General features: G+C 39.3%; 1 protein-coding gene across 1 annotated transcript; it reads right to left on the reverse strand.

The window, feature by feature from the left end:
* Positions 1–5,857: 5,857 nt before the first annotated feature.
* Positions 5,858–6,591, reverse strand: LOC119648540. Its single transcript, XM_038050308.1, has 2 exons — positions 6,488–6,591; positions 5,858–6,332 (listed from the first exon to the last, which is right to left on the reverse strand). Exon 2 carries the CDS (start codon positions 6,311–6,313, stop codon positions 5,858–5,860), a length of 456 nt encoding a protein of 151 aa, XP_037906236.1. The 5' UTR covers positions 6,314–6,332; positions 6,488–6,591.
* Between the last annotated feature and the right edge of the window lie 6,912 nt (positions 6,592–13,503).

A 13,503-nucleotide genomic window follows, 5' to 3' on the forward strand; every position in this document is an offset into this window, starting at 1 on the left:
CAATCTGCGGAAGCTATTATCAGCAGCAGTCTGCCGTTGGTCTAAATGACACTGGAATTGCTCAGGAAAGATATCGCTGTATAGCAATTAACTATCCTTATGAAAAGCAAAATAACCAAGTGTGTCGAGCCTCGGGGCTCTAGTTCTTTTTATATGATTCTTGCTTACATTCTAACATATGTTAATTCCTTATTTTCTATGCACTAACCAATCAAATTCCTTTAATTACTTACTTGCAAATTTCTTGACCAATTGGGTCTGTACATAACAATATATGATCGTGACGTCATAACTTTCTCTTTCTTTCAAATTATCAATCTATAAACATACGGGTCGTGCTGGTCATATGACTGTATGCATTTCTTATGCATAATCATGTAGCTATCATATGTATAATATATGGGTCATGTATGCATGGTATGTTGTGACTCAAGTGGATCTTATTTCTTGTATTTTGTTCGGCGGTAGATACAAAGTGAACTCTAGTGACTTATGAGGAAATATAGGTCAGTTAATGACTGATTGTTATTGTTTATGTAACTTGAGAATTTGTGTGAGGTCGGGTAAGTTATTTGTGTGAGGTCGGGTACTAATGAATTAAATGAATGATGAATGATATCACTACACCACGGGGGTTTGGGAGATTGAACATTTCTCGTAGTGAAATGTGAGATCTCGATGTTTTGAAAAAAAGAGTGAAGTTATAATTCGGTTGAAATTAACAAATAAATGTTTTTTTTTTTTTTGTTTAATTTATGTTCTATTTTAAAATTTCTTTACTCTATTCTTATGTACGGTTTTTTCTACTCCGTTAATTTCTATATTTAAGTTTACATTATCTACACTTTTTACTTTATATGGTCCTAAATAAGGTGATTGGTTCTTTTTTCTTTCTTCATTTCTTAATAAGACTAAGTCTCCTATATTCACATTTATTGGGCTTGTTCTGTTATTGTCATTTATTCTTTTAATTTTTGTCATTTCTATGATTTTTCGAGCTTTATCTAAAGAATACTGTAGTCTAATCTTGAGCTCTTTCGCGTAATCGTCTATGTTATATACTTTACTATTTATGTGTAATATGTCATCTGGTAAATAGGGTAATTTGCCGAAAACTAGTTCGTAGGGAGTGTAGTTGTTATCCACGTGAGGCGTGGTGTTATATGCAAATGTGTAATATGGAATCCATATATCCCATGCCATATCTTCTGCGAATGCTAATATGTACTCGTTAAGTACGCGATGGTTTCGTTCGTTAGTGCCTAAAGTTTCGTGGTGGTAAGGCGTAGAAAATTTTTGGTTTATTTTCAGAAGTTCGCAAATTTCTTTCATTAGTTTATTAGTGAATTCAGTTCCCTGATCTGATTTCAAAATTTTAAATATTCCATACTTTAGTATAAATTCTTTTACTAGTGTTTCTGCTACCGTTTTAGCATCTTTAAATTGTATAGGAGTTGCTACTACAAATTTTGTTAATTCACACTGCATTGTTAGAACATATCTATAACCGTTTGATATGTGTAAAGGGCCTACTGTATCTATCGAAATAGTTTCAAAGCTCGTCGATGGAGTGTCTGTTTTTACCATTCTTTCCTTTGTATGACGGGTTTGTTTATTTATTCTGCAAGATTTGCAGTTAGATATATAATCTTTTACCATTTTACTCATATTCTTCCAGCAATAACGTTGTTTTAATTTCAAAATTGTCTTCCTGACTCCTAAATGTCCTCCATGTGGCGTGTCATGGTACTCTTTTATCAAATTTTTCTGTATCGCGATATCCTCAATTCTTTTAGGGGGTTCATATATCATTATATTTACTTCGAAGTTCTTTTCTTGTTGCAACGTATTAATTATACTTTTTAATTCATTTTTACCTAGTACCTGGAAAATATCATCTGTGTTCGAAAGTGCTAGCTTGTGAATTTTCCATTTAACCGCTGTTATCAATAACTTCTTCATGATAGATGCGTACATCATATCAGAATTATCGCTATTATTAACCGATTTGGTATCTTTGGAATGTGTTGTTGAATGTAGTTTGTCACTAATCGAAACGGATTTCTTATTAGTTTTATTGCTACAATATACACTTATTCCCTCTGTGGTGCGCATAATTTTATTCTTACTTGATTCATTCAAAATGAATTTCAATTTTAATATATCTCTGACGTCTGATATCGAAGAACAATCCCAAATATGAAGTTGATCAGGCTTCTTAGGATGATCTGCTTTTGCGTCCTCGTGCACGTTTTTTACAATATTGTCAAGCTTTCTCTTAGCTGACATACCCCTTGTAATCGCCAAAGTTTTCTTTACAGTAGTGTCATTCTCTACTGGAGTCATCTTCTTCAATATGTCTGAGTTTAATTCAATTCTTGAGAGTGCGTCTGCATTTGTGTTCATTTTCCCTTGCTTAAAAACAATGTCAAAGTCGTAATCTGAAAGGTCTAATCTGATTCTCGTCAGTTTGGAAGATGGATTTTTGTGTGAAAAGAGTGATACTAACGGTCTGTGGTCAGTTACTACAATAAATTTCCTACCGTACAGGTATGGTCGGAAAAAGTTGATACCCCAATGTATGGCAAGTAACTCTTTCTCGATAACAGGTTTGTTTAGGTCATGTTTTCCCAAAGACTTACTGGCATAAGAAATTGGTAAGTCATTGCCTATTTCGCCCTGCGAAAGTACAGCGCCCAATGCATAATTTGATACATCTGTAGTTAATATAAAGGGTCTGTCAAAATCTGGGTATTGCAGTATCGGTGGTTGGATAAGCTTCTGCTTCAATGTATTGAAAGCAGTCTGACATGCCCCTGTCCAGGTAAAAGTAGCATTCTTTTTTAAGAGAGCATTTAGTTCTTTCGCTATTCCCGCGAAGTCCGGGATGAAGCGTCTGTAGTAATTGCAGAATGCAACGAATCTACGCACTTCATCTGCGTTTTTGGGTATGGGATAATTTCGAATGGTTTCGTTTTTTGTAGGGTCGGTTCGTATCCCTTTGTCCGTGATAAGGTGCCCTAAGTATACGACTTCTGATTTTAAAAACTGGCATTTGCTGGCGTTCAACTTCAGGTTGTATTTGCGTAACCTCTGTAAAACTTTTATTAAATTTTCATTATGATGATTGATACTACATCCGAAAACTATAATGTCGTCAACATAAAGAAAAGCTTCTGATCCTAACCCAGTTAGTGCTATCGTTAACATTCGTTGAAAGCTATTTGATGAAATTTTGAGGCCGAAAGGTAGACGTTTAAATTGAAAATGACCTGTACTTGTTGAAAATGCGGTGAGTGGTCTAGAACTTTTTTCCAATTCTATTTGGTGGAATGAACTCGTCATATCCAAAGTTGAAAAGTATTTGGCCCTACCTATCTTGTCTAATACATCCTCTAGCCTTGTTAACGGAAATTTATCGCTTACGATTTTGTTGTTCAATCTGCGATAATCTACTACTAGTCTCCAGTGTTTTTTGTCATCAGTGCCCTTTTTTGGTACAATTAATAATGGAGAGTTGTATGGGCTTACCGAAGGTTCGATAATGTTACTATCGGACAATTGTTTGACTTGTTCTTCAATCTCATTAAGCTGTGCGTGTGGTAATTTATAGTTTTTTGTGTATACTGGCACATCATCCGTAGTTGCAATTTTTTGTTTATAAAAGTTATTTACGGTAAGTTTTTCTCCTTCAAGGTGAAAAACATCCTGATATTCTGCTATGACCTTCATAAGACTATCCCTCGCTTTCTTATCTTTCACGTCTGTTCTTATCCCATCTAAAAGTCTCTGTAAACGGTCTGGACCTTGTGATGTTGCTTCTAATATTCGATAGTCCTTTAGTGGTTTTATCTCAGCATCGAAATGTTTGAGCTTTACCGGTCTATCATTTGTATTTAGTATTTTTACGTGACAAACACCTTTGGCTGGAATTATGGTGTTGCCTACAAAAACTCCTCTCTGAATTTCCTTACTTAGAATCAAACTGTCTTCCTCTCTTACCAGATCTATTGGTATTATTACCTCAGCTCTAGCTGCTATGTTAACGTAAGAACTTGTTAACGGTTTTGTGTTCATAGGAATTGTTACCTCGTCATATTTCGTACTGAAGGTTATGGTATAAGTTTCGAAATCTATCCGACATATGTATTTCTCTAAAATATCTCGCCCTATTATTCCATCTGTTTGTATTGGAAAGTTATCTCCTACTATATGAAATCTATTTCTATCAAATTTTTCACCTATACGTAAAGAAAGTTCTGTGGTGCCCGAAGATTCTACTGACTCTTTAGTGATGCCATTTAACTTGCATTTTTCTTTATCATCTATTCTGTCTGAACTAATTGTTAGTTTTTTGCATAGCGAAATATCTGCTCCTGTATCTATTAGAAAAGTTAAATCTTGGCCCAAATCCTTGCAATAAAGTTTTATATAACTCGAAATTGAATTATTGTTCGATAAGTTGTATACATGGTTTCCGGTAAGGATTCTATCTTTATTTTCTAATCTTGTTCCTCGCCGGAGGGTGTCCCGTTTCCCTGGTTCTGAATTATATTTACTCTGTAGTTGTTCCTATTATCTCTGGGGTTATTGCGATTCTGGTTGAAATTACCTCTATTCCTACCACGATTATTGGGTCTACTTTGGGTATTGCTGTTATTTCTAGCGCTGAAATTTTGGTCACGATTCCGCCACGATTGTTGATTATAGTTATTAGATCTGTAGCTATTATTGGGTCGATAGTCTATTCTATTGTTAAATGAGTTATTTGAAGAATAGAAATTTCCGCGGTTTGTATTTCTGTTTTGAAAATTTCTACCTGAACTATTCACTTGAAAAACACTAGCCCTATTTCCTGAATCTCGTTTCTCTAACTCTAATGCGTAATTTGCGGCTTCAGTCATGTCTTTTGGTCTTGAAGAGAAAACGGTATCTCTTATCTCAGGGTTTAATCCGGTAAGGAAAGTTGTAAGAGCTTGTCGCCCATTTATTTTTGTAATCAAATTCTTTTCTGCCTCTGTCACCGTTTCACCCAATTCGGCAACTTGTAGGTGACTCAACTCACTTGTAAGGTGTAGTATTTTGTCCCGATAATTAGTCGCTGAAGATTTGTTCTGGGATACTGAATTCAGTGTTGTTTGGATGCTCTGGATTGTGTTCGAGCTTACAAATTTTTGTTTTAACAATTTTACAAAGCTTGCCATATTAGTGGGTACATTAGTACCTACAGCTAAGCGAGCTGTGTCTGTTAACTTGACATTTATGACAAAATCTAATAATTGTTTTTTCCCTGGTTCGTTTAATGTCTCGTTTAAAAATTCTATTAATTTTGTGAACGTATGGAGATCTTTATATTTACCATCGAAAGTTGGTATTACTTTGACGGCGGTTGTAATATCGAAGTCACTCATATTTGATTCTATTAATTGTATTTCAAGAAGTTCTTTAAAGGTATTGTACGCTTGTTTAAAAGATGTCGATAAGCTCAAGGTTTTACTATCAGTAGTGTTCTGGATTATGCTCGAGGCTTGAGCCTTTATCTGTTCTAAGTTTTGTAATTTTGAAAGGACAGTGTCACGTTTGTAACCTCTACCCGCACTTTTTTTTGCGTTTGCTATATCTCTTTGTAAGTTACTCAATAATCTTTTTAGAGTCTCTAAATCGCCCATGAAAAATTATTTTTGTGAATAATATGTTATATTGAACGTTACTTATAAAAAAAAAAAAATTGCTCTATGGTTATACATTGTTTCTATTAACTACCTTCCTAACGTAATTCGAATGATATCTATTATACAAATATATGAAAAAAATTATGATGACGAAACATCCTGATGTCGTGATTGCCTGACGATATTCAGTCACGAGGCTGTTGTTGGTTGTCGAGCTGCAATTGCCCATGTTTAACGTTCTGCTTGAGTAGTCGCAATTGTTCTGCTATCTCCTTGGCTTTCTTTATAAATCCGTTCTTCTGGTTCCCCGTTGCGATAGTTGCCAGTCTGTAGTACTCTGCTTTTTCCTTTCTTAATTTCTGCCGTTTACCTCCTCTTGTCTTCTTAAATTTTTGTTGATGTCGCTCCTCTGCTTCCTTCTTCGCTTCAGTTCGCGCCTTTAGTTCCGGAATTGTTAGTTTCTTCGGTCCTATATGTTTTAGTTCTTCCTTCGGGGTTGCTACATATGGAGGTGGTGCTGTTCCTTGCTGGTTGATGCTTTCTGGCTTGTATTCCTCTGCTATCTTGATTATCCGATTAAATATACGGTCGACCTCTTTTTGAAAGTCGTCTTCGATCAGTATGTTGATGGTGTCGTCCATGATGTGGAATTACTAACTTCTTCTTTTTGGTCCATAATAGGCAGGATCGCCATGTAGGGAGGCAGGATCGTCAAGTAGGGATGAGAAGTCGACATCGTGAAATTATTTAGATAAGTAAAATAAGAAGAGCTACATAAGTTAATCTAGAATTATATCTTTATTTAAAATAAAAACCTTCTTTAGATTTCCTATCTCCGCAACAATCTGCGGAAGCTATTATCAGCAGCAGTCTGCCGTTGGTCTAAATGACACTGGAATTGCTCAGGAAAGATATCGCTGTATAGCAATTAACTATCCTTATGAAAAGCAAAATAACCAAGTGTGTCGAGCCTCGGGGCTCTAGTTCTTTTTATATGATTCTTGCTTACATTCTAACATATGTTAATTCCTTATTTTCTATGCACTAACCAATCAAATTCCTTTAATTACTTACTTGCAAATTTCTTGACCAATTGGGTCTGTACATAACAATATATGATCGTGACGTCATAACTTTCTCTTTCTTTCAAATTATCAATCTATAAACATACGGGTCGTGCTGGTCATATGACTGTATGCATTTCTTATGCATAATCATGTAGCTATCATATGTATAATATATGGGTCATGTATGCATGGTATGTTGTGACTCAAGTGGATCTTATTTCTTGTATTTTGTTCGGCGGTAGATACAAAGTGAACTCTAGTGACTTATGAGGAAATATAGGTCAGTTAATGACTGATTGTTATTGTTTATGTAACTTGAGAATTTGTGTGAGGTCGGGTAAGTTATTTGTGTGAGGTCGGGTACTAATGAATTAAATGAATGATGAATGATATCACTACAGTGGTGTCAAATTATACGCCATACAGATAGCTTCTGGAATAAACCCAACAAGAACACTTGATTCTTTTGTGACTTAGTTAAGAAACCTTGCTAAAGGCCATGGGACGATTCAAATTTTTTCCCTTACTCAAAGCATAGCATAAGTAATTAAGCTGAAAATGTTCAAGAACATGGTACTTACCTCGAAAAATCACCAGCGGCAACCAAATATGCAATCAATCCTTTCAGGTTTGCATTAAATTTCAATTTGACAGTTGACTTTATTGTGTTGTTTAGGTCAACATTGCGATTAGTATTAGATCGAGGAGTTTTTATCTGTTGTGTCCGTTGCTTCTCGTAGGGTGGGAGAACTTCAACGCAGGCCGCTTATACTTATTTATTTATGTAATAAATAATACACAGAAAAATAAATTTCTGGTTACATATTGTCCTGAGAAAGAAGAGCAAGTAAGTGGCTTAAATTATGCTTAAAACTAAGCAAGGAGGCAAAGTGTGTCCGAATAGCTTAGGACACAAGGCTATCGTACAGAAGGTCACGGTTCAAATCTCACTGGTGGCAGTGAGATTTGTATCGTGATTTGACGTCGGGTACCAGTCGACTCAGCTTTGAATGAGTACCTGAGTCAAATCAGGGTAATAATCTCGGGCGAGTGCATATATATCTATGTGTCCGCCTCTGGTACTTAAAAAGCAACAAAAGGTCCAGACAAGATGTTCACATGCTTCCTGCCGTTCACATAAACAGATTTTATATGATGATGACGTCATACACACCTTAGAATGCAATCAATTCATGTAAAATATAAGAATTTCGCCTATTTCTATAACTTTGTTAATAATAATTAGATTTCTGACGAAGACTGGTAGGAAAATGTTGGAAGCGCTGCCCAGATTCTGCTGGCGAAGACACCGCACCATCGCTCGGATTTCGAAATTGAATGACGCGATTGATGGATCCAAATGGGTGGAGGAAGGACATCCTGAAGCATAAGGCCTGGTAGAGCCTCGAGGGCGAGGACGAACATTAAGTGCAAAGCAGCTAAGAATGAGCCATAATAACCAATTGAAAGGAATAGAAATAGAGAGTCTCTTATGGGCCAATCTATCAAGAACTCCCCGCTGCTAACGCAAATCTGCTGAAGTCAATCGCCCAGTTGCACAACTCCCGCCGGTTATCAATACCGGACCTAGAATTTCTCCTTCTCCTCATTTGATGGACGTGAATTTTATCTCTTACATATGCGGTGGCCTACAGCTATTGAAACTGAAGCAGATGTATATCCCTTTTAATTTCCCAGCCTTTCTTGGGACCTTTTACGGTACTCGACATTTCGTGCAAACGCTTTCTAGGTTAATAATAATACATTCAAAGCTGTGACACCATTAAGTTGAGAGTGCAGACTCAGTGGAGATGGACTCCTGACTAGCGTGTGATCCCGGCTCTAAACACAAACTCCCATAAGGATTTGTCTCAACTCACGTGTGACGTCTCTGCTCGTATGGACAATCAAGGCCATAATTTAAGGCGACTGCAATTTCTAGCGGAGATAGTGGCTTACAACTAGGATGCAAATTAAAATAACAACAGCTTAAATGCGGGATCCCACTACAAATTCCTCTGCAGGAAACGCCAAGTTATGAAAGTCAGCTACTGAAAAAGGTAGGAAGGCGCACTACCCCAATTGAATAATGAAAGCGATTGAAAGTAAAAAAGGCAGAGACACCGTAGAGGCTACGAGCCTTGGCGACCAAAAAGGAGAGACGCCATCGAGTTTGAGCTCGGAAAAGAGACTACGAGAAAAGATGGCAAACTCCAAGCTGGGTGACACCCCTTTGCCTGAAAAAAGGGTGATAAACTCTGCAATCAGGTGGAAATTGAAGGCATCTCATCGGAGAGGGTGCACCTCAAACGAAAGGCATGAGTAGCGGTAGAAAGGTTACGCAAGAAGCGCGGGGTGGACCTACGGAAAATTAAAGCTGCTACCATCGTTCAGTGAAACATTTCCATGGAGGTCAAAACTTTTATATTGGAGATGGAAGTAATGCAGGACCTTATTGCGCACTAGCAAACATTTTTGAAGACACTCGAAGAGGAGCTGAGGAAAAAGCACATCACCAGTACAGCCCCTAGTTGCACAAAACGCAGTGCCCTCTGCCCGCCAAAGGGGCAAATAATCAACAAAATTAGGCCAACGGAAAACAGTATGGATCTGCCGATGAGGACGCAGCAAGAAGAACTCTGCGAAGTGGTAACTAAGTGGACCAAGCAACATTAAAAAAAGAAAAAAAAAATCCAACAACAAAAATCTAAGTTGAATAGCGACAGTAGTGACTCCACTGTAGCAAAGTCGAAGTCAGCTGGAACATCAGCGTTGAAGAAAAAGAGATGAAGCGAACCACATTCAGAGGCCATCCTCGTTAAGCCGAACAAAGGAAGATCTGCGAAGGTTCTTTAAGAAGTCCGTAACAACGCCAAACCGGAAGGTGCTAAGGTAGATGTTAAATCTATCCGGCAGACTCGTGCTGGCGTTACACTTGTCAAACTTGGGTGGAAGACCAAAAAGGAGAGTACGTTCTGCAGAACAGTCCAAAGTATTCTAGGGACGAATGTAATGGTTTCCATCCTTGAAACCATATGCACCCTTGAAATAAAGGGTTCGGATTATCTTATTAATACGAAAGAGTTTGGGTAGACGAAACAAAGGGATTACCTAGATGTGAGTAATCTTATGGTGCCCGTTACGTCTATTAACTCCAGATGACAAAAATTTGCTATTGTCACAGTCCCTGAGAAGATAGTGAGACATTGCGGGAAAATAAAGATCGGATGAATTATTTGCAAAATAAGATTAAGTTCCAACCCGCCGCTTTAAGCGCAAGGGTTTGGAAGGGTTAGGACAAAAGCAGAAGATGTGGCTCATCTTCCTGGTTCTGGACGTTGCCAAGTCTTCAAGAAATAGTTTGAGAAAACGAAAAATCAAGCATCATCATCCACATCCTGCGAACAAACTTGCATAGGGGTGCAGTTGCTTTCGATCTAATGGGACAGATAGTGCAAGAAAGAAGGGTTGAAGTGTTGCTTCTCAGCGAACAGTTACGAGATAGGAGCTCACCATCGTGATATGCCGATATATCTGGATGACAGGCAAAGTTAACTTGCGAGTGTGGGCTCATGGTCGAGGGGACGCCTTCGTTTAGGTGCGTTGTATGGAAGGGACATTTTTCAACGTTTATGCTTTTCGGAACAGCTTTGCCGCCTAGGAAGACGGAAATACGTTAGGCAGAATTCTAGCCGGAGGAGACTTTAACGCCAGAGCTCTCGAATGGGGCATGCCTCCAACGGAGTCCTTAGTATGAGTGGTCCGGCGGTGAAAGGTACTGGGAGATTTCACGGCCAGGAATTATCAGTATATTTCTTTCGAAGTGCGAAGTTGCTTTTCCCCATGTTCTGCTGTGTGGCAAGCACCTAGCGGGGGAAATTGATGGGACATAATTTGTCGTAACTCTTCGAAGGGGTAGATCAGCGACAAGACACCGGTGCAGACAGCAGAATTGCAACTGAATTACTAGTTCCGTCAACAATGGAGGAGGTGACATTGTAGGCGGCTAAGGGATCTATCCTTGGTCCGGACTTCTGAAGCACCTTATAGGATAGCCTTCTACGACTCGCGATTCCTAGTGAGTCGCATCTGGTCGGATATGTCAACGATGTTGCCGCATAGGTTACCGAACGCACGGTTAAGGAACCTCAGCGCACACTGGGAATGATGATGCGGCGGTGCGGCTGAGCATAGATTCTCTCTAGCTTCTCAGTCCTTGTGCTGACCTAGGGGAGGGTTCCCACAATTCAGCCCATTCAAGTTGGTGAAAGCACTGTTTTGTCGAAGCCGGCGGTGAAATACTTGGGCATCATGATAGACACGAAGATGAGCTTCTTCAAGCAGATTGGCAACAACGCAGACAAGGCTGCGGCTAGAATGTTTGCGATTTTTAGGTTGATATCTAACGTCGGAAGTCCCTTATCCAGCAGGCGTTGCTTGCTAATGAGCGCGGTTCAGTCTGTCTCGCTTTTCGTACCGTACTCTCTGCCCATGGCAACATTCTTGGGAAAGAAAATCGAGAGGTAGATTGACTGCACACCTCATAAAAGACATGCGGCCATGGTTCAATCGAAAGCACGGTGAGGTTAACTATTACCTAACCTGGCTGCTCAGTGGATATGGGTATTTTCAATCTTACTTGCACACAATCTGCAAATCTCGATCGCCCGACTGTATTTATTGCAAGGACGTGATGGACGATGCCTGCCAAACCTTTTTCTTCGGCAGAAAGTGGGAGTACCATCGCCATCAACTTTCGGTGGAAAGGTGTCTTGGGTCCCCGGGCACCATAATTGAGGCCAGGCTGCAAAGCGAAGGCACGTGGAATCGATTTGTACTTACACTCAATGCATTCTTAAAACGAAAAGGGGGGAAATGGGTAGGAGAAATATCAGTCAGGTCTTTTTGTAACGCAGTTACATCAACTTGTTTTTGGGATCAGGTGTGCAGGGTGCAAATCATTAGTCCGTTTTCACTGACGGGTCCATCATTGTGAAATCCATTTTGTCAGTTGCTGTGTAAGGTTGTTAGCCCTACGCAAGTCCCAAAGTTGGTACTATTTGTTCCGTTTTTAGGCGCGGGAGACTCGCCATCATCAGCAGCTCTTTGTTAAGAAAAAAACTCCTAACATTCATCACGTCGGAAAGGGTTTGTAGAGCTGATGGTATAGGCATTTCCCTGATTTGCAGATTTGATGTCCATCGAGGATAGCAATCCATGCTTTGCCGTTGGGCCTATGCTACCCTTTGACCGCTGGAAGACTTGGAAGATTTCAATGAACTATGATATTTTTCATCGAATAATTCGTTTAGGGTTATGATATCCGCTAGTTCCCTCATTCGCCAAATAGCTCAGGACCTGGAGAATGGCGCAAACTGGGTCGAACTGAAGAAGAAGCGGGCCATCGCACTCTTCCTATTTGTATTAATTTAAATTTATACTTAGAAAATGTTATCTATACCGACAACGCCACTGAACTGGGATACCCGACGCATTAATAGCAATAAATTTGCATTCGCCACTTTGTTTATAATATGGAAACTCAGCTAGGATGACCATTGTTACACGGAAGTTTAGGGTTACACCAAAAAATGGTCTGCGTCGTGTCATTGGGATTCTGTGGCCGGACATAATTTCGAATGAAGGACTTCCTCCTTGCACACGCTAGGATGTATTGATTGGAAGGCAAAAGCCGCACTGTATAGGTCACACATTGAGAAAGGACGATAATGCATTGCTGCCTTTATTGTTTCCCGTTCACTGCAGACCATCGCTTTAGTTCACCCGTGATGACTGTGATTCGAACTTAGAGCAGCGAAATCGAAAGGCTGACGCTCTACCCACTCAACCATTGCACTTTTGCCGTACAATATTGTCCACTATCCCAGGATCGGTCTGGGATTGGTCACCTCAAAAACACGTAGCACAGAGCAGCGGAGGAGGCGCGCAAACCTATCGGAAAATCTTATAAGGAACAGCCGGCAATGATCAATGGCGTCTTTACATTTCAGTTAGTCCGTCAAAACGCCTTTCGATTCCATGGCTGTCTGTGCATATAAAATGGATGGCTAGACAGCAAATAATTATCACCTATTGTATGCTCTTGTCTCATTGTTATATTTACTCGTAAACATTTTCTCGCTTTACGTGCTGGTGTAGGATTTCAGCAGACCATATTGGCATTCATTAACATTTTCTGAACTTTCCGCTCTGACCTGACCTTTCATTCCATTTGTAGCGATATTTGTTCTCTGCTGGCACTTTACCTTTGGCTGTGTCGTCTGTGAAGCGGAGATACTGCTGAAGAGAATGTTTGCACTTCATTGAACTTTTGTTAGTGATTTATTTATACTATTCTATGTTTCCTGACCTTTGTCTTCTATTGTATTTCCTCCAAATGGAGCGTAACATGGCTCTCGGTTGTATCTTCATGCGTACAATCTTGCGCATCTCATCCGTACACGAGCGAGTGGTATGTGAGGAACTTTCCTCATTTGCAATTTTCTTAGTTCCACAAGACAATTTCAAAGGCAACGAACTAAAAATTTCCAGTTGCATGCATACCCACGAAACGTAAAATGTAACACAAACGCAGGATACCGTGTTCATTCTTTTGATGAAAAACCGACCGACTGTCCCAGCCCCGCTTTCCTTAGGGCCGTCGAGGTAAGGTTCTTTCGTGAAGTGTAACTCACCCATCATTAATTAATTGCTGTTCGCCACCACACAAAAGAATTTCCTTAATTTCACGGTTTGTTTGACAA

This window comes from Hermetia illucens, chromosome 2 (assembly GCF_905115235.1).
Source record: "Hermetia illucens chromosome 2, iHerIll2.2.curated.20191125, whole genome shotgun sequence".
NCBI classification, from domain to species: Eukaryota; Metazoa; Arthropoda; class Insecta; order Diptera; family Stratiomyidae; genus Hermetia; species Hermetia illucens.